At 36.8% G+C, this 21661-nt stretch overlaps 2 protein-coding genes and 1 long non-coding RNA gene across 5 annotated transcripts; 2 read left to right on the top strand and 1 right to left on the bottom strand.

Annotated features, from left to right (window-relative positions):
* Positions 1–1951: 1951 nt before the first annotated feature.
* On the bottom strand, positions 1952–4638 carry LOC117237777. The gene is made up of 3 exons (XR_004494060.1): positions 4323–4638; positions 2617–2723; positions 1952–2118 (listed from the first exon to the last, which is right to left on the bottom strand). It is a non-coding gene; the product is annotated as an uncharacterized LOC117237777 (long non-coding RNA).
* A 4120-nt stretch (positions 4639–8758) lies between these two features.
* Positions 8759–16190, top strand: LOC117237774 (endocuticle structural glycoprotein SgAbd-1-like). 3 transcript variants are annotated; one of them, XM_033502103.1, is made up of 4 exons: positions 8759–8891; positions 13660–13793; positions 15108–15385; positions 15780–16190. In XM_033502103.1, the coding sequence occupies exons 1-4, from the start codon at positions 8877–8879 to the stop codon at positions 15782–15784; spliced, it is 432 nt and encodes a 143-aa protein (XP_033357994.1). In that variant the 5' UTR covers positions 8759–8876; the 3' UTR covers positions 15785–16190. The 3 variants fall into 3 exon arrangements, with proteins under 3 accessions (XP_033357994.1, XP_033357993.1, XP_033357992.1); XM_033502102.1 differs by lacking the exon at positions 8759–8891 and adding an exon at positions 12443–12481; XM_033502101.1 differs by lacking the exon at positions 8759–8891 and adding an exon at positions 12985–13179.
* Positions 16191–19609: 3419 nt separating this feature from the next.
* On the top strand, positions 19610–21201 carry LOC117237732 (endocuticle structural glycoprotein SgAbd-8-like). Its single transcript, XM_033502029.1, has 2 exons — positions 19610–19699; positions 20211–21201. Exon 2 carries the CDS (start codon positions 20237–20239, stop codon positions 20633–20635), a length of 399 nt encoding a protein of 132 aa, XP_033357920.1. The 5' UTR covers positions 19610–19699; positions 20211–20236; the 3' UTR covers positions 20636–21201.
* Positions 21202–21661: the final 460 nt, after the last annotated feature.

Below are 21661 nucleotides of genomic sequence, written 5' to 3'. Positions count from 1 at the left end.
TCTATACCTATATCTATATAGGATATATACTAATATATATCATATGATACTAATATACTGCAATACAACCAAATATATGTATATTAAAAGAGAAGGAGAAAGGAACAAGAAAATATGATAGGTACATGTCGCTTTCTTTTTTTCCTTTTTCATATATTTATTTTCTGAATATTGGAACTTCCAATGAATGACCAATGATCGTAAGATATTATGAAAATTAAAAATTATGAAAGTATTCTCGGTCCCACGGAGAAATAAATTACGTTAATAAGCACGAAGCGTCTTCTCGTACTTTCACTAACTTTACATATCCTTCTTATCTCTGCCGAGTCTGAATTTGCCTCATCCGTATCCTGAAGTTGTTCCTTACCATATAATCAAGGTTAATAGGAAAATTAAGTTAAATAAGACAATTTTGGTTAAAAACTATGAAACGATGACAAGAATTGCATCATAAGTATGTGGTATGCAATCCTTGAGCCGACAATTGGAAAAGAAAGTGAGATGTTCTGGCTCGTCCAGTTTGGCGGATTTGCGAAGTCGTATACTAAATGTGGTGAAATTAGTGAATTAGCTAATAAGTGAAATTACTGGTATAGGTCAACCTCTATTTCTACGCGTATGATGAAACATTGCGTGGATATCGTAAAAATCGTTTGAGTAATTAATTATCACCATGCTGCACCGTATTTCTGCATTGGACATTACATAACAGTATTATATATCGAGTTTGGAACGTTATCGAATACAAATAACGAATTCTATTGATACAAATTTGCAACAATTTGTGTTGGTCTTATTGCTCTTCTTCTCCTCTCGTTTTATCTCTTCACATTTAGACACCGTCCTACGCTTAGACTAAAGTTGTTAAATGTTTTATCTCTAAAATTATTAATTTTTTCTTCCATCGATCGCCATTCTATCGTCGATTGTACGGCAATTTTACGTCGACAATCAACTTGCAATCCGTAAAATTCATTCGTAGAATTTCGCATATTTTATTACGAAAGTTACTATTATATAAGCAAATTTATCAGCATTGCTAATTTATACCTTGTCACTTGTAAAACTTCGCTGATGATACTAGTTCAATCGTGGAAAAAGATAATTTTATCGAAGCAAAATTAGCTTTTTTCAAAATAATTGTACAAAAATCTCGTTATTACCTAAAAAGGTGATTCTCAAAAATTTCATTGCTCGTTTCATTAATTGCTCGTTTGTTTAATCGTTACTACGAATTCGCTTACTGCTCATCCCGTCTGTGAGTTACTGACATCGGTCAGCACATTTTGAAACGTGCTTTTTCGTAGCAATTTATGATTATTTAATTCGACGTTGAAGCAGTAAAGATTCACCTTCCCGACATCCCTTAAGCCTTAAGGCGTCGTATGGTAAAATCAGGTAAAATCGTGGCTGGTGAGTCGAGATGCAGCGGTAATCGCCAGGCTGTCGTTATTAAATGTGATTACGCAACTCGAAAAGTGGCTTCAAAGGACGCGCATTATGACACTATGGCACGTAGCCGTTTCTATGGGGCGCTACGTCATGCCTCGAGGTGTCTGCGTTTAGCATTACAGCTAATACGCCTGCGAACAGGGGCGTATTCAGACGGAATTCGATCCCGGAACACGGTGATCCTTTTTTTTTCTGTACCGCGATTATACCTCGCGGATAATAAAATCACTTTGTTAGGTTGGATACTATTGCGTCGTTTTTTATTTTCGTATAAGTTTTCCAGTAGAATTTGATACCGTAGATAGTTCCGGAGAGTTATAGTTTACACATATATAGTAGTTCATCAGAATTATAATTTTCAAGTTATTTTCAATATGTACAATATTTCATATGTATAATGTTATGTTATGTTATGTATGTAATGTTATGTGTAACGTTATGTTATGTTATGTATGTAATGTTATGTATAATGTTATGTTATGTTATGTTATGTATGTAATGTTATGTATAATGTTATGTTCAATATTTCATATTTTCAATATGAAAACTGTGTATTAATAACTTCTTTCTTCCAAATGATGGATTGCGCAGTGTAGGTATGTGTTTGCTCCGGAAGTGGAGGCGTTTCAAATATTTGAAGGACGTCAAATTTTTTTAACGGAACTGTGGAATGGAATTTTTTCATATATCAATTAAAGTATCTCCTAATTTTGTATGGAAAACGTATATATAAAATACTTGTGTCCGAAAATTATTGGTTTAAAGTTTAACGATGTAAGAATTAACGTAGGACGGACAAGGTCCTAATTAACGTATATACATACAATGTATCCGTAACGTTACGAACGAAGGAGAACAAATAAACGATATGTTGTATCTATTTTACTAATAATTTTTAGATATACTTTATAAAGTGTAACGAGATAATCTTTCGAAATACATCGCACAGAATGAATTTAAATAAACGAAACGAAATAAAAATAATTAAATCTACCATAAGCCGAGAATTATTTGCGGATTTATAGTTATTAGTTAATGGCATTTTGTTCAAACAGAGATTAACGAAAGTATTATAAGAAATAATTGTTATTAATCCGCTCCTATCCGTCGATACTAGTACTTGCATGATGTATACGAAAGATCTATTCGTATATAACTTACCTGATCGTCTCATCTTCTCTCAGCTGACTCTACAGGCTATAGACAGCTGCATGATTTGTCCATACTTGCGTGTACAGTCTCGTTAGGCAGTTGCGCTTGATCGATACCTACTTTGAAATAGAAATGGAATGTAAATTGCACTTTTCGAATACGGGAAGATGGATTAAAATATCTCCAAGCGAAGAATGTAATATAGCCATTAAAGAAATTCTGTAGTCATATGATTGGGTAATATTACAAAATAATTACGAAGTGATGTAAAATGGATTTGAAAAATAATTATTTGTTTAAAAATATTCGTTTACAGAGGTGCTACATACGCTTGCTATATCTGTTATAATTTTGTTATATGAAACGAATTGAAAGAATTCACCACTTCCCTTTCTACGTGACCTAACATTTCAAAGCACATTATGACTTTTAATTAGTCTAACTCTGATTGTTAAACGCTACTGTGACCAAAGAGCCTTTGAGCGGATCATCCAATCGATGGATGTTGCTTCTTTTGACTGTCATCGGCAGCAGACCGATGGGAATTAATGAAAAAGGAGCGCAAAAATTGCAATCACGAATGATTTGTTGCAACGAATTATTGCGATACAAGTTACCTATTGTCGAAAATATTCAGAGTCACGAGATATTAAGCGTCACACATAAATTTATTACTGCCTCTTCCTCTATAACATGTAACTTAAGCAGCATCAGCCTTCTTTTCGTCGTAGTTGGTAAAACCTAATCTTTCTAGGGTTGTTAGATAGAAGAATCTTCCCTCGCTTATGCGTCAACGGCTCGCGCCTCCTCTTTGTACCTGAGTTTCATCATCAATGATATCACGTATATTTCCTCTCTTTCTTTCTTAATATTCATTAACTTCTTTGCATTCGCAACTAAGATAACCGCCAAATATTTATTGACTAATTTCTTTACTTTTACGATCCCGATAATTGTGATATTAAATATACGTGTACATGTATTCTATATATCTAATGTACTATGATTCCTCCAAAAATTTCAAGATTAAATGAATAAATAAATACGTTTCACATTATCACCATTGTTTCTGATAGATGGATAGATAGGTCGAACATCAAAGGCGCATTCGCAGACTTCCCGAGCATCTACATGACACACCTTCTGTCACAATAGCGAGTATTTTTCTGACCTTTCAGTTGTCATTAAAAAGAAAGAAGAAGCTCGGCTGACGTGAAACGGAATTGCGGTTCGACTAGTTTCAAAGCAGCGGTCGACCGCCGCGAAGGACTGAAAACACTGGCATTTCAATCTTCAAACAGATATACTCTGTCTACCCTTCGTTCCCATTTGTTTCTCCAACGATTCAAGGAAAAGGTCCTACCACTCTATTAGGTCATCCCATAAGTAACGCTCTTTTTTTTAGAACTGAATTTAAAACGATAAGATAATACCAATACAAATAGCTATTAACTCTTAACGATCGGCAATTGCTGATCTGGATAGTGATTAATATTATCTGATTTAGTGACTGGCATTATAATAATGTAATATAATATAATGCAAAATATTATTTCAAGTTATAGTCGCGATAAATAAAATGTACCGAAATATAAGAAATTCTTCATGCGTTTCCGTTTCTTTTGTTTTCTATAACGCAAGTGAGATGTATTAACAGCGAAGCTTCTCGATTTTCAAGGATTAATTGTTTATTTGCACTTAATATATGTACATACCGTAAAAATCGTATTGCTTATGAGGCGAGCTAATTTCGCTTTTCATCCTGAACAGTAGCGCACGGTATTGCGCGTCCTCGTTTGTCGCTCCGATGATTTCCACTCAAAAGACGTATACATTCCAGGAACCTAGTTGCGTCTAACAGCTGAATAGATGAACTTGTTACATTTATTAAGCGTACACGATTTCCCTAGTTCGTGGAAGCAGATTGTTTTCCAAAGGATCGTGCATACTGTACGACTACACTGTATAGTGTAGGACGTCGTGTCGCGCCACATGAATGACACGATGTAAATGTCGGTATATGGCCGTGGAATCCTACGAGAAAGGCTGGTACATTCGAGCCGAACATTAATAACAAATCAAGATCTCCGATCAGCATTAACGTCACAAATGAATTTCACCGAAAACCTCCACGCGATGATTTCGTACCGTACATATTTCAGTGACAAATTATGTAACGAATGCTCCCGTTTTGACCTTATGCGATCAACGTCGATCGCGCGTTGAATTTTTAAAAGCATAAAGTTGTACGACGAAGACAAGTGTGTAAGATATCAGCGAAACGTGTATCTAACGAGAAATGAAAGTGATTGATCGTTGACTCTATCGAACAATTTAACGAACAACTTTGGTAGCTGCGATCGTTCTCGATTTAATTAAAACAGGAAAGATACGAGCAATAGAAATGGAAGATATAATTTGTTTTATTGTTTTCATTATTTAAAGTTTTGTATGATATTTTTAGCAACTTGTATTCAAAGATTTTTAAACAACAGCATAGCGGCGAAGTTTCACGTATACGCAGATTAAGAAAATCTCAATGTACTTACATAATAAACTATTACCATTTGAAAATATTAAACAAATTGTCTGTAGTTAAATAGCGCATGATAATTTCTCCTCTTTATTTTATAATTTATTTCGTGCTTGTTTTCTAAATCTGAAGTATGTTAGCGAAATATCCATCGAATGATAATAAAATAAACACGATAATTGCTCAAATCTATTTACCAACGATTTTGAAAATATATATTACAATATTTATATACACGTTATTAGCATTATCCGAGCATGTTAATTACCCATATAAAATGCCTGTACGAGGTAAGATGATTTTACATGTCGAGATAAGAGATACGAAAGCGGATACAAGTAAAATGCGCCTTTGTCGCGAGAGTCGATCCTCGAATCACTGAACGATATAACAGTGATTCATAATGCGAAGTCGTCGATGATTGCTAACGATATAAATAAAACAGTTAGTTAATCTCGTATTAGAATTTATTCTTTAAATTATGACGCAAAAGCTAATAAACTTTACATCGTTCAATTTAATCGCGTAATAATACAATATTGAACATAAAATCGGATTTTATATGTACATAAAAATGTGGTATTACTACGACGTCATCAAACACGTAATATTTTACATTGTTCTCAATGTTCCGTCCCACGTTTCATTTCTATGCAAATAATTAACAAAGTAAAAGATTACACGAATGAAAAAGGTGTCTACAAAGTGAATTTCTTTTATTAAGAATTCGCTACAATTCCCAATCAAACAGGGCATTCGTACGATCATACCATATTCACCACGTTTACATATATCTATGGAACCGACAATTCGGTTCGTTATACTTGGATTCATGCGAATTCTAATAATTAAGTTACGAATCGATGGTCGAACCATTAATTTTCATGTTCACAAAACAATATATCTAGTGTGTATGTACCTTTCTCTTGTTTCGTGGCGTACTGCCATGTAGATATGTTCATGCCTGCCGCAGGAAACGAAGACTAATAAAAATCCGTTGCGGTTAATCATTACGAGATCAAATCTATCACGTAACAAGAAATCGAAGAAGCATCATACAGATTACTCGTGCTATTCAAGGCGACGAAAAAAAAAACCGATGCACAGAATACGTGAAATTACATCTTAATAACATGCGGGTGGGGACTTTGATCTAAGATAACATGCGGCTATTTTTAAGATAAGAGTAAAGTTGTAATTTTTTAACTACAAACGTTGTTTACTTAAATTAATGCCGTTAATTATCGTGATTCTTGAAGGGAAATCAGTCTCTATTAAAAGCATAATTAAAAGCGATATTACAGTTTTTAACGATATTAGGTAAATTTCTCATTATCCAAGCGTAATCGATCTTCTATCAGTTAGTATATTTTCGATTAACAAACAAATAAATAATTCGGCTACGTTTATCCAAATTTTCTTGATATTATTTAGAAAATATTGTTGTGTTAGATGTAATTTTCACTTCGCATAGAGAAAGAAGGAAGATTTGTATTTGGCAACTTATAAAGCAAGAAAAGTTACGATCCTATTAAAGGAAAAGGTATTTGTAATTATTATCGTATCTACTTGATGAGGCAAGAAAAACGATTATTGGCGAATTTATGAAAATTACGTTCAAATAGTCGTCGATGCATTATCGCCGATTGTAACTTACGCCGCAAATGTCAGGGTTAAGCAAAAGACCGTTGCATTAGAACACCGATATTCCAATATCGCGGGAAATTCTGGGTAATTTACTTTTTTTATTTCGTCCGAGTTTTGTTTCGGTATCGCGTGCTTGAAACGTTGCAAATATGTTAATAGTAGAGCTGATAGGTAGTTGTTAAATGTCAGCATGTACTTATTGAAAATATTTTATAATTAAGACGAAGAAACGGCAGAAGTAACAAGCTTCAAAGTGCAACGATAGGGAAAAGAGTTGCGTTGACCCTTTACGTTGATTCCTGCCAATTTTTAAATCTCGTTGTCGTTAAAAGTCGCTTCGATTGATTGGGAGAAGGTTTCTAAATATTATTTTAAATCGGCGAAGCCTCAGAAAGAAGTTTTAATTCTGAGAATCTAGGTAGTAGATATAAATAGTTCTAGTGAAAAGACTACGTCGTTTCTACTTATTTAGATACTAAAAGACTTTCACTTGTTGGATTATCGAAGATTTTTGCTAAATAAATTCACTAAGGAAAAGAAGCCAAAATTCTGTCTTTTGAATATCATATTATTTCAAATATGCAATTTATTATGAAATGGATATTTTTATTAAACAATTGCTAAATAAATTATAATAACAATTCGTTATTTTTTGCCAGATTTTTAAACTCTTAATTACTATTCAAACATTAAAGTACGCTGTTATTCGTGTTAATTTTGCTAAAAGCAATGACAAAGCGCGAACTCTATATCGAAATTGCTTTTAAAAGTAATCGAAATGAAATTAATATTGCGTCAGGTAAATGCAATGTTAATAAATGACGCTATATGTATATAACTCGTACATCTATACGTACAAACGTGTCATGAGCCGTGCGTGCAGAAACGATTCAAGGAAACGAAGATTTCCTCTTCTATAATCGCAGCTAACACAATTGTACGTGACCTAGACACTGCATCCCTTCATACATTCAATCATAGCCTGTTTTGTTCGACTTTATAAAAATTCTGAACAAATATCCGGTAGAACCTTGCAACAAATGGCAATTATCTTCCTACTTCTCTCGTATCTTTTGCATTTCTTGTTTGTATTTCTCTAGTATATTACTGCATTTCACAATTGATGCTATCGACGAAATTGAAATTGAAATTAAAATTCTGTGCTATGAATCATACACTCGGATTTGTTCATTGAAACATAGTTTTCACGGTAATTTTTTACCGTACGTTATTTAATTCTGAATTTTCACCTTCTGCCTTATTTCTTTATTGTTTCCAGTAATTACTTAAAATTTCGACTTCGTTTAATAACCTATTCTTTGTATTATACGTTTATACGGATTTATTACGGATACGCGTAAGTTTTATCACTTTTGAATAATGTTTCGTTTCTTATTTCGTTCACAAAATAATTTATTCTTTAATACATTTTTTTTTTGATTGATAAAAAGATCTTTCATTTTAATTTCCGTCATTATATTTGACATCTTTTATTTAATTAATTTTACGGCTTGCTCCATACGCACAAAAAGTTTCTTCAATTTGCTTTCACATTTTAATGATCACCTTGTTTTGTTTGGTATTTAAATCCTTAAATGTTTCATCCGTAAATCATTTATCCGTAAAGCAACTTTTAAAAAATCTTTCGCCAATGTATAAGGCGACAGCCGTTTCTTGATTTCTGGACCTCGTGTGTTTCTCGAAACGTCCGAAATTCTTGGACGCGCTGCTCTTCCGGAGGATGAGCGAAGAATAAATCCGCCATGAGGATGATATCATCCATAGTCACGAGTCATACAATGGATAATTTCGCTGTACCGAAATTAATAGACGGGCCATGGACCATCGTTGTACGTATCGAGCGTCAAGATAAAAAATTCCAATTCCTCGATTCATCCGAGCACATTTTTCCGAAGATGCACTGGTCAGAAGAAGTGCATTGTGAAGAGGGCAGGGATGACCCCTTTCACTGTACCACGTTGCTACGGTCGTGTATATAAAGAGGCGAAGCATCTGACGAAGAAGCACAAGTACCAACCCATCTGCATCCTAACCGCTTCATCGCCGGTGTCCGTGTGACAGAGAGATTATGTTCACTATCAAGGTAGGTACTCAGTCCGTAATACACGCGCCCGACAGTTGTCCGCGATACACGGTTTTCATACGGCGAGATAAGTCTTCTGACTTGAACGCCACCAACTTGGCCGTGAATTACCATCGGTGTTAGGTACACGGGTCGAAGCTTTGATTTACGTTGGCTATGGGGAAAAATTGGCTACTCTCGTTGGTAGCGTGTCCCTCGTCACGCATACATTTCCCGCGATCGGTGTGATACTCTAACGATAAGCACAGAGGAAGATCTATGGATATCGAGATATCGCTTAAACGTGGTTACAACATGATTTCAAGTCACTGTTCGTTGTTACTTGTATCTATGAAATAACTATTACATATCCTTCTTTCATTCCTTTGTAGTTTGACAAGCCTGAAATAATATTCAAGTAGGTGTAGCTTTCTTGATCATTTGGAATTTTGGACTTTACTTTCGATAGAATTACACAATTATTCTTATTTTATTCTTGAAATACGTCGGCGATGTACATGCGAATAATCAATGTTGAATTAATAGGATTGATCAATGAACGAGTATTCCGTCATGAAATAGTTGTGCTAGCGATAAACAGGGTTATTTCAGAACAGAAGCAACGAACATTCGAAAACCCTTCGCGTTTATTCCGAATGATATAATATCGTATTTTGAATCGTATAATTTTTTATAATTTTTTTTTTTTTTTTTGTTGTGTCGCCTTCCATTAACGCGACAATGACTCGCCATAACGCGTTGCTATCAAAATTATCTACGTATTGTGAGACAAAACACGAAGGACAAACACAGAACGCGCGTGTAACGAAACGGTTTTCTCAATCGATATATGTTTCTAAAAAATAAAAGGGATAGAAAGCTTGAAACGCGACGGTACTAGTGGGATATGTACCTGTAACATCGAAGTTCCCGCGAAATTCGATATTCGTGTTATAAATGTTAATATTGTATATTTATATGGTAAGAATTGAGTTTGCTGATAACGAAAGCTCTCCCGCGTGTACCGATCCGATTAATTTTTATAATTCTTGAAATATTTCCTATTATATCGTACAATAACCACGGTAATACAATACCAATACACGCAACGTGGATCACATTTCTTACGTGCTCATTGTATTAATCTTTGTATTAATTTGTTCTTCATTTCGGTGATTGCAATTCTTCGTGCCGCGCAAATGGAATTGCACGTATACCTAAAATATTTTAATCGATACTGTTCTATTATAGAAATAACGAGACAAACAAATGGTCATTGACAAGCCTTAATATCTATGGTTTTCTGTAGAAAAAAATACCGAGTCACGATATTTTCACGTTCGAAATATCCGCCATTATCGAATTTTGAAACTTGAATTCATGTACGAATCTGGCTTATTGACAGAAGTCGTATCCTTTCGCTCCGTGTATGTAGCTTTCGAATTAGATAGGTGTTACATCAGGATAACTTTAAAGCCGATTACTTGCTCGTGCGACTTTGATACTGTCGTTATGTCACTTATATACGGATACGACTTTTCTCTTTTGTTCGTATAGCAGTGTCTTCGTCGCATCGCTGTTGCCTTATTAGCATCGAGCTAAAGATATTTTTACATACATTGTCAGGAATATTCTACGCACAGGTATTCCACTCGAAACATTTTTTCGTAACAGAATCGTCCTTCCTTTTCATTTACTCAACAAATTGTAGAAATTGTACATAACATATGTACGCAACGATAGTTGAAACGAACCTGTTAATCGAATTGAGCTGAAAATATATTTTATTAATGGAACTCGTAGTCAAACGTGTATAAATAATACTCTGCGAATGATACGAAAAATATTCATACTCGGCAAGTTAAGCTCGTTATTCTTCTCTTACGCTGCATGCGTATCTTTTTTTTCAAATCAACGATTCGTTCTCGATGCAGGATTTAAAAGGAGGCGTTCGAAGATCTTCATTAGCAATCGCTGTTGCGATTGCATACAATCAAAATTAACGGAATTCGAACGAGGGAACAGAGGACAGGCGTGAAATTAAGAATAGAATTATCATAACAATTACGAACGACGAACGACTAGCACGATTGCGTCACGTTACACTCGTGTCGACACCTTTTTCTTCGAGGTAGGACAATTGCGATGGAATAAAGCATGACACCAACGAACATCCCGAATACTTTCGTGTACGCGTGCACACACGCGTGCGTTCCAATTGTGTCATTTCTCGCGCCACTTTGCCATTTAACTGGGCCAGGTAATACGCTCAACAAACGGGTATCGAACAATGAAAAGAATATTATTCATAGTTTTTATGAAAAAAAAAAACAATCGCCGCTATTCTAACTAAAATCTTTTGTATCTTATGTACGTTTTCCACGTTGACGATAAAATTTCTCGCGAGTCTCAATAGTGCAAAATCGTTCTTCCGCATTATCGAGGTTACAAATGATTGCTTATTGCAGTCGTGACAAGAAAATAATAGCTAATTTCGAAGGCGACTTAACTAGTTTTAATATGCGCATATACATACACACACACATTTATATATGTATAATGTATAGATAACTATACGAACGACTACCAAGTAAGTAAAGTATAAAACAAAGTATCAACGAAAAAGCAGAAAAAGTAATGCAAAGTAGTATTATTTGTAAGTTTTGAATAGCTAAAATTGATTAGAAAGAAACAATAGATTCTCGTTGTTTTTTATTGTTTATCGTAAAACACAACTTCCAAAAGAAAAAGAAGGGAAAGAAAATGTAAGGGAAAATGTTCGATGAAAAACAAGGAATAAAATTCGACAGACAGATATATGCATCCGTATCAAAAACATCGATTGCATATAAAAGTAAATACGAAAAAGGTACCACCGTCGAAGATCAAAAATGGTTTTGAATTAGTTTTTCGATTCGAAATCCAATACCAATATCGTTACTGCACAACTACGACGGATGGCGGAGCGATGGCGGAGCGAAATTGACAATCAACGAACGTATCGAAACGCGTCGGTGCACCTCTCAGACAGGGTCCCCTCGGTGATCGTTTGACCTTATGAATGAGAAGAAGAAGCGCCTTCGCGTCTCTCCGGTTCTTTCATAATCCGTGTGATTGCACGTTACGCGGCGCATCATTACCGCCACTGGTAATTCCTCCTTCATTCCGCGCGACACTTGTGAAACTTTCCACGCCTTGTCATTTTCGCGACTGAACCGCGTAACAACGGGGTCCGGTGCAATTAACATTTCAAGTAGCGATTCGTTCGTATCGAGATCTTTCTATCGCGCGCCGTGATAAGGGATCGCGAGCGAAAAACGGCCGATATCGATCGAGAGAAAGAGAGGAAAATCAAGACAGGCTACGTCCGCTTGTACACTCCGGCATACCTCTTCGATTTCCTTCCTTGTCCTCTCCCCCTTGGTGACTGGCTTCGCTTGGCCTTCCGCGCGTTCCATTGTCTACGCGGTGAACACGACACGTAGGAAGCGATCGCTTGTTTCAGCTCGGTCATACGGTCAAGGAGAATCGAAATATCGATTACATTGTTACGAGAATGAAATCTCGTCTTGGATAGCGTTTCATTGATGTGGCGCTGTTGCTCGGGATTGGTAATTAGAAACGCGTTATGGACTGGAATAAGAGCCACGAGTCCGTAATTCGATCTTTGATCGTGCTAAACGACTAGCATCTTGTCATTTGTCGGCGTCATTCACGAGTGGAAGTTTAAACAGTCGCAGACGGACGTCGGCAAAAATTTCTGTATTTTGCGAAACAATTTTGTGAAAGTTCGTCGGATCGTACGTTTAACGGTGAATAGAAGTGAAAATGTTTCATCGTGTTCGAAGACCGGTATAGAGTGCGATCTATGAAGATGGCCGTGCATACTTGTAGAAGACAAGAGTCAACGATGAAAAGCGATCCGATCGGGTTGACATTTAATTCGCGAATTTTTCTTCGAGCAGATTCACGGTTGATGGAATTCTTGAATGAAATTACACGTTCCACGGTCGTGCGGAGAAAAACGGGCACATTACACGGGTACCGCTTTCGTCCTGCCATTACGTTGTATTTCATAATGTCATTTGCAACTGATGTAACCGCGTCGTGCAGTCTCTAGACATTATCGTCTTCGCTTGCCCTTTGCAGCCGCACCACACAGTGCCACGCCATCGTCGCCAAGCGCTACTTTCACGAATTCTATGAATATTTGAACGAAAGGTTTTACAAATGGTGTTAGCGATCGGCATTTCTCATGGTCTACGGATTTCCCAGGCGCTACCCCACTTTGCCAGTCACGAGAGACAATGCAAGTTAAAAACTCGTATTCCAATTAAACTTAATTGGTGCGAATCCCATTTCGACGCCAATTCAAGAACGACGCTCACTCGATCGCGCTTATTTACAATGGCTTTGTTGTAATGTACACCGTGTAACGTGTAACGCGAGTGCTCGTAATACGATTATTCATCGAATTAAGACAATTGCAGGTTGGGTATGCGAGATTTCGCGCGATTTGTATATTCCGTTCGTAGCGTGGTCAGTGTAGCTGCGATCACTTTGCTTCGCAATTATTTTTTCACAAAACAGCCTTTATTTTTTCACAAAACAGCCTTTATTCTTGCCTCTTTTTACAAAATTCATATTTTGAGTAAATGCGACGCTTCCTTTTCTATCGATACAGCGATTAACTACATATTCCTTCTTTGTCCGATTATTTTATATGTATATATATATACAAGTTCTTCGAAATTGAAAAATATATTAACGAGAAACATGATTGTTTCAGGCGTTAGTGGCGGTCGTACTTTGTACGACGGCGATATTAGCTCTTCCTCAACGACCTAGCGGAGGCGCTGACAAAGATGCGGTAATTACATCTCAGCAGCTCGAAGTCAACTTTGACGGCACTTACGTCAATAAGTAAGTTCATGGGAGAACATCATCGAAAGAAGTAGTTTGTTGCAACTGATTTCTTACAAAAAGGTTTACAACTAACGGCAAACTTATCTCGTCGTTTTATTTCTTAATGTAGGACACTAGTTTTACAGAAGAAAAGTAGGTCAGGGCAACGCAGGAAATATAGAAAGGTGTAGCATCTGTATAAGAGAAATTATATAGTAGGTTTTTAATTTAAGTGAGACGATATTTTTTGCTTTCTACAAACAAATACGCAACATGTAAATATAATAAATGAAATTTTCTTAGGTAGATTTCTTTTTAGAAATTTAAGTTTCAACTTCATTAACATATTTTGTATAAGACAAATGTCGTGTGCCGTTTCTTAAAACTTAAAGGATTTCATACGAAGTTAGCTTCTATTTTTTCGAGAGAATTTCATACCAGACCAGTTGCATGGATTACAAACGATCAATTTGCGGAAAGCGTAAAGAAAATCGAGTTCAAAGTTGAATTGTCTGCCGGACACTTTGCCATGTAACGAGTCAAGACAAGACCTTTGATCATTGCTAGAACGCGAACGTGTAACGAACAAAGTAATCACAGACGTCGAAGACAATAGACGGAGGATAACAGGTATTTGAGTCCAATGGCACTGGTTTATTCACACGATTCTCATTGTCGCCAACTGCAATCTCTATTTTGCATAAATACGTAGCTATCCATAGGTAGGAGTGACTGGCTACCGAGCTGAATGTTTTTCTTTCAATTAGAATGCTGTGTCTCTTTCTTTTTTTTAACGCCGTTGGATTCTTGATATGATAATTATTATCGATTACTCACATGCATCTTTATACTCAAGATCGATGAATTCGATAAAAAAAACCTCAGCTTCTCTTTATCGAATTCGCTTAATTTGTCAAATTCGTTCGTTCAAAATTCGATTAAGATATTTTGCTGAATAAATTTTTTATTTCAACGATTTTCTACTCAACATTTATATATGTTATTCGTTAGTCGGATATTTATATAACATTATATTTACACAAGCGTTTGATAAAATAATTAAAGCGTCATTCTTTGAAATGTCGTAAATGAATACCGCCCAAGTTATGAAAGTTTAAAGTGTCTCTTTGGAAGAGTGTTTTAGCGTTACGTCAGCGTTGTATTTAGCTTCGCTCGACGTCTCGACGCGGCATCAGTACAGCATCGGTATCGTGTTAATGAAGCTAAATGTAGTACCGATGAAACATTAATCTGCTGTTCCGAAAGGACGTAGCCTTCGCTGCAGACATTAAGCAGCGTGAAGCGTTAATCAAACTACAAATTGTTGTTCAGCTTCGAGACAAGCAACGGAATCAGTCACCAAGAATCAGGACAACCTAAACAAGTAGACAACGAAACACCAGTTGTTTCGCAAGGCTCTGATTCTTACACGGCGCCGGATGGTCAGCAAGTCAGTATCACGTACGTGGCGGACGAGAATGGCTTCCAAGTGCAAGGATCTCACATCCCCACGGCACCACCGATACCGCCAGAGATTCAAAGGGCGCTCGAGTGGAACGCGGCTCACCCAGAAGAAGACGACGGTGGCCAACCACGACCACCTGGCCGAGGTACGTCTTCTTTTCCTACCCTAATGATTAACGACGCTTTTACGTTCTCCGGTTAAATTGTTCGTTTTCGCGCGCAACGAGTCTGTACGATCGATTTTCACATTTTACATTCGCTTCGAATTCGTACGTTGCGTAGTTCATTTATTTCTTTGAATGTCAATTTTACAGCAAAAAGCATTTCTTATCCTTTGGCATGTTTTTACATTTTCTACTTTACTAGCATATGATTGTATTATATATCATGGCCGAACTTCGTAACCGAATGAAATAAATCGTAACGATACGTGGACTAAAATGAAATTTCTCGGTGATGGTATACGCAGTGACGTACGGCTATAACAGTCAAAATATATGTTTTCCAACGATCGAGTCTAACAGGTTTCTCGTCCCGTAGGTTAATCAGCCCAACTATACCTCAAACGTGACCTGATTTCGAGCCAGCTTGCCATGGACAGAACCGACCCTGAGCCTTCGATGCGACCATAAAAATAAATATAGTGTGGTATATTAATCTAGGATTATACATAACAGAAAAAAATAAGGCGCGAGCCAGCCGGTATATAATAACTGTATACTTCGAGATTCTTTATCTTACCTGTATAGATGAAAGTAATGCGCACTGTTCAGCAGTTTACGACAGGATCGTGCCGATGCGCGCACGCTGCTTTCACAAACGTAAAACGCGAAAAAACGACGACGCCACCGCAGCTGCGAAGACGCGTATCGAGCGTCGATAGTACATAATAATATACGTATACTTTAACTTGTGATTTTTGTATATAAATAAAAACGTTTTGCCGAAGAATCTTCTGTCTATCTGTCTGACTGTCACACTTTCCCTTTCCCCTTCTCTTAAAGCGTGTTATGGCCCTCGTTTATACGTATTAAACGGCCTGCATCGTCACATCGTGCGGTGATAATTAATCCAGATTATCACGAAAACAATTAATCGGTCTGAATTATTGTATCTTGGCAACTTCTACGGGTAGTTTTTATACAATTTTATTGCGTGTTTTCAAACCGTATAGTAAACGGAAATAAAACGTGTAAAATAGTTAAATTGCTGTAAAATATGAGAAATAAAAAGGAAAAGAAGACAACAAAGCCTAGTTATGCGTAATTTTACACTATCGTTATATCTAATTGAAGAAACACGTACATCGAATAAATTTTTATATAATATTTTGCTGTGACTTGGCTCCGAAAGCGATAACATACTATAAATTATAAATCTCTCGTGGTGATATTATTCTAAATTTTATAGTCACGTACCTTTTCTCGTTATGTACTTGAAAATTGAAAAAAATACGAAAATTATTTCTAATTTTCTTCTCATATTTAAAGTTAATTGCTACGTAAGATTTAATAGTTCCCAATCATCGCCCCAAATTTTACAGTAGCACGCTCGTTTTACATCATTTCAGAGCCGCGAGTTACGAAAGTCAGGCGTAATTTTGCTTCTTACCCAGGAGTAAAACACGGGAATTATCACGGGAAGAAAATGTTATCGTTCGAAGGGTATCGATTACAAGACAGCGGGCATGTCGAAACTCTGCGGCAAACGTGATGGAAGCTTCAACGAAGATCCGAAGCAGTAACTTTGTGAAAGGTACCGAAAGACATTGTCGATGCCATTAATGGTACAAGCTATTAATTAATTACAGTAACAACTTTGAACGCGTGTCAATGCTTATATCAATTAGTTATTGTTAGGAACCTAAATGAGATTATATAACAGCGTATACCTGGTAGAACCGAAATAGCGAGTTTGTAAAATCTTCCGTTAACTTTGGGAGAGAGCAACGATCGCATAAATACGAGTTATTCGTGCCGGAGACATGTTGTCCTCCAAACTCGATTTAAAATTATAAATCATAAGTCTTCTTCGTAGAATTAATCATCTTATCCTTCAAATATTTCTAGCTTGTTACGTTCGAAGCAACACATCCTCACTTTTGCTAATACCTTTTAGTGGAATTCCTAATTCTAGCTCATCGAGAATTCTTTTCTCCCTAGGTCCTCGTGTAATTTAGGTTTGTCAGAAGTTTCGAAAGACCGCTTGAAACCGCTCGAAGCACGCAAACTGATAGTTAGAATGAGAAAGGTCGTGAAACAATTACAAAATTTCTAATAACCATGGTTGAACCGTGACTCATTCGACATTGACCCATCGTTGCCTCACAGACTTGGAAAAAAAGAAAAAAAGAAACGCGTATTTCTTAAATCTTCTTCTTTCCTTCTACAAGTTACGCGGTCTCTAAAGTGCTTCGAATATTTAAATAAAGAGATGACTAATTGCACTTGTCGCAATGAAAAGTCCCGGGTGGTGCTGTCGGACAGTATAATACCTTGTACGAAATATTCAAAAGCCACTGTTTCCGCTCATTAGAATTGTGCTTTCTCTGACAGATCATTTTTTAAAAGAACCAGTCCACGGTGTGCGAAACATCACTGTAAATCACGAGATTAATTATTTTCAAGTATGTATCATTGTTTGTTGAGACACGCTTCTTAAACTTTCGTTGTTGCTAAAATCTCATTCTTTTTTCTCACAAGTATACCTTTACCAAATATGCCTTTCTTTTATAAAAAATGTTTCTACATTCAGGTTCGTTCCGAACCATTACGTAGGCGTACCGTTGCTAAAAAATTAACGGTCGACGAAGTCAGATATATATCGTTATGACGTAATACTCCTCTTTCGAATCTGGAGGTAGCTGACAGCGAGTATTTGTCAAAACGTAACAGCATTATCGATACGATTGATAACGTCAATAACAATACGTCAATAACGAGGAAAGTGTCATATAGCATACTGTACTTTATTTTACTATAGGGCAAACCTGTATTTATTAGATACTTTTATAACGAGCAAGAAACAAAGAAAAAGAAAAAAGAAAATAGAACTAACAAATTGCGTTTTAGTACTTGAAATAAGAATAAAACGAAAGCTCTATTTTCCCCGATTTTGCAGCTCTGCAATGGGTAAAACCGTATACACTGTACGGTATTGGCGATTAAAGTAAATTAACAACGATAAAATCGAAAATAGTTAAGTTCTTCTGTTCTGTTCTACAGTTTTCGAGCGCCCCTCTATTACACCCTATACGTACACTGTACTCAACTTTGTTGCAAGTGCCCCGCAACATATTCTTCCTGATAAGCACATATACCATCTAGCTTGATTCTTTTCTTCGACAACTTTTGTTTCTTAGCTGTTGCTGGTTCTTATAAATTCGAAATAAATGTCCTTCTCTCCCTTCTTGATGTAGCGAGTAATTGATTTTTGTATTCAGACTCCGAATCTTCTCCGAGACACATGAAGATAACCTTCTGTTTATAATGTTACAAGAAAAACGTAAACATAAAAGTACCACGTTGTCTTTCCTTGTCGTTCGTACGACAAGTTTTGCAAGATGAAAATTAAAATATCTTTTAAACTGATCATTTTTCGATCCAAATCGAAGTACCTCGATACTTTTTTGCAGGGAATTAAAAAAACGTTACATTGGCATTGAAGCCTCTTTAAAGACGAATATAAAGAGAAATCAAGATATCCTGTTAAGTTTGGCCCATGAAGTCAAACAACTTTCATTTGAAACACTTTTTGCTACTTCTCGTACTTCGATACTCTTAGCGTATACATTTAAAACTGACATACGTATATGTATCGTACGATCGGAAAGCGAGGGTTTTTTGTTTTTTCAAGCTAGTCCAACGCATAAATTTTTGCTTTCGTATTGTATAAAAACAAGCGAGATAAAAGGAAACATGGAAACGTGAAAACAGGGATCTGTTTTGTTCGTATATTGCGTAAGAAAATATGAAACTGGTCGTTCATAAAAGTAATAGGGGATACATAAACAACAAATAAACTACATAAAAGTGACTTCTCACGTTCTTTAAAGAGAAGAGACGCGAACTCGTTGACACGGTGCTTATGCGCGTTGTCCAATCTCCTCGAAGGAAGCTCCAGAAGTAAACACAAGTTCCAAGCAATTTGTATATTTATAGCAAGTGTGTATCCACGGTAACGGTTACTATAATTGACGATCTAGGCGTGGATTGATTGCAGGTTGCCCGTGCCATAACCCAGCCGGGAAGGTTTTCTTTATTACGCGATACCGGTCATACGAAGGCTGAACCGGTATCACCGAGTGACATTTGACGGAAAATGTCGGTGATAGCGGAGAGTATTTCAAACTATAAAAGGTGCATGCGATAGATGTGCACTCGCCAGTAGGGTTTTGCACGCGCTATCTGGAAATTCAGAAACCGAGGTTGGACGATCGCGTGGACACCGTCAATAACCAAGTATGATCGATAGATAGACTTTCGATCGTTATCTTAGCGCGCACACGTTCCATCGATTACCGATTAACAGGCGTATCGTTGCGACTACTTACGCCACATTTCAACGCTTAACTTAATCATCACGTTCGTAAAACGACTTAATTGAATTAACCGGCCTAAACGGATAACTACTTCGTTACTTAGATTTATGATCGGACACTTGTCACGGTTTTAACGAGATACGCGATAATTAACCGGTACGAAAGTATAATACGTAATACAGATAGAATTACGCGTATCTACTCGTCGGGGATACAGTGCATATGAAAAAGATCAACATATAGCTGTTCATATATACATCATCGTTTATTTTCTAATTTTAGTGAATTTCAGTGGATTTTTTATTAATTTTTTAATTAATTTTAATTAAAATTCCAATAAATAGAATTCGGACGAACAAAGTTCTGCTGTTGAGTCAAGTTAGAATAATATACCTTAACACGTTACGATTACACGTAATGACTTTTTTCAGACATTTTTCCACCCGTTATTTGCATCATGCACTTCCGGACAATTTGCCTGCTGAATGTGGTAGTTATGGCGCTAGCCGCCGACAAACCGATCGCCATCGTCAGTCAAAGTCAAGATATCAGTCCGGATGGAAGTTTTTACTCGAAATGGGAAACCGCTAATGGCATTGCCGTCGAGGAAGAGGGTGTTTTGAAGAATCGTGGTCAAAAGGATGCGGAAGCCGAAGAAGTTCGCGGCTCGGCCTCGTGGACCGCGCCGGATGGTACGAAAATCAACCTCGGCTGGTTAGCTAACGAAAACGGTGCCACATTTCAAGGGCCACATCTGCCAACGCCACCACCCACGCAACCAATACCCGTTCTCATCCAGCGTGCCCTCGACTGGATAGCCGCACATCCCTCCAAAGACGCGAAAAACGGATTGTAGTTTTCCGTTATGTTTCGTTCTCAAAAGGACAGTATCGCGCGAAGAAGTCGACCGCGTGCTTTTTTTCTCCGAATGATTTAAATAATTTGACTTTATGTACGTACGTCTCTCTGGAAATTTGAATCCTCTTGCCTGGAATTCACCGAATTACGCTATCCGTGTGTAAATTGTTCGAAGATGATGCGACGAAGAAAAACATTTCGTAAGAACTAAGATGTAAAACCTTTAGATTAAACGTATTGTAGATCGATGAACCGACGTTATTAATTGATCGCCATAATATATTCGTACCTCGCTATCGATTAATTAAAAGATTGCTTTGTAAATAACCTAAGTAATATAGTACTTTTACAGTCGATTTATATTACAATAAAGTCGTTTGTGCTCGTGCGACGAGTATTCAACGGTAATGAAGAAATAAATCGTGTTCGTGTAAAATTAAGTGGAAAATGGACTAAAAATATAAAAGATAATCAAACAAGATGATCTATCGTTGTTACTTAATTCCATTTAAATGAAACACTTTGACAAAAATATGGCAGTAAAATCCATACGCTGCAATTAACAACATTCCGAATTATAATGCTAGCTCGGTGTACGATAAATGACAAACTGAAAAGAAAAAGGCGAATGTCGGTCCTGCGAATTGTCGTGGCACTGGAATCTCGGCGAAACAACACGCGGATTTCGTAGGCGATCTATTTGCAAGCAAAATAGCTCGCGACAGGTGCAACGCGATAACACGGAAGTCGAGGTCGAAGGTTGCCGTTGCGGCGAAGGAGACAGAGAAATATGGCGTAAGTGTCAGAGTACGAAAGTTGCTCGTTGCAGCACCTGCATCGCTGCTGTCAACGATGTTGTCCTCGTTCGTTTGGATTACACACGCCTTGGTAGACGCAGAAAACCGTTTAACCGTGTAAATAGCACGCGCCCATCGTTACGCCTATTTACGGATTATTTCGTTGAATTGTTTGCGTTAGCATGGCGACAATGAAAATAATATAGACTCATGCCCGTTGTAATACG

Source organism: Bombus vosnesenskii, unplaced genomic scaffold (assembly GCF_011952255.1).
Source record: "Bombus vosnesenskii isolate JDL3184/JDL3185 unplaced genomic scaffold, Bvos_JDL3184-5_v1.1 scf7180000013398, whole genome shotgun sequence".
Lineage (NCBI taxonomy): Eukaryota > Metazoa > Arthropoda > Insecta > Hymenoptera > Apidae > Bombus > Bombus vosnesenskii.
This window is presented reverse-complemented; position numbering and strand designations above follow the sequence as displayed.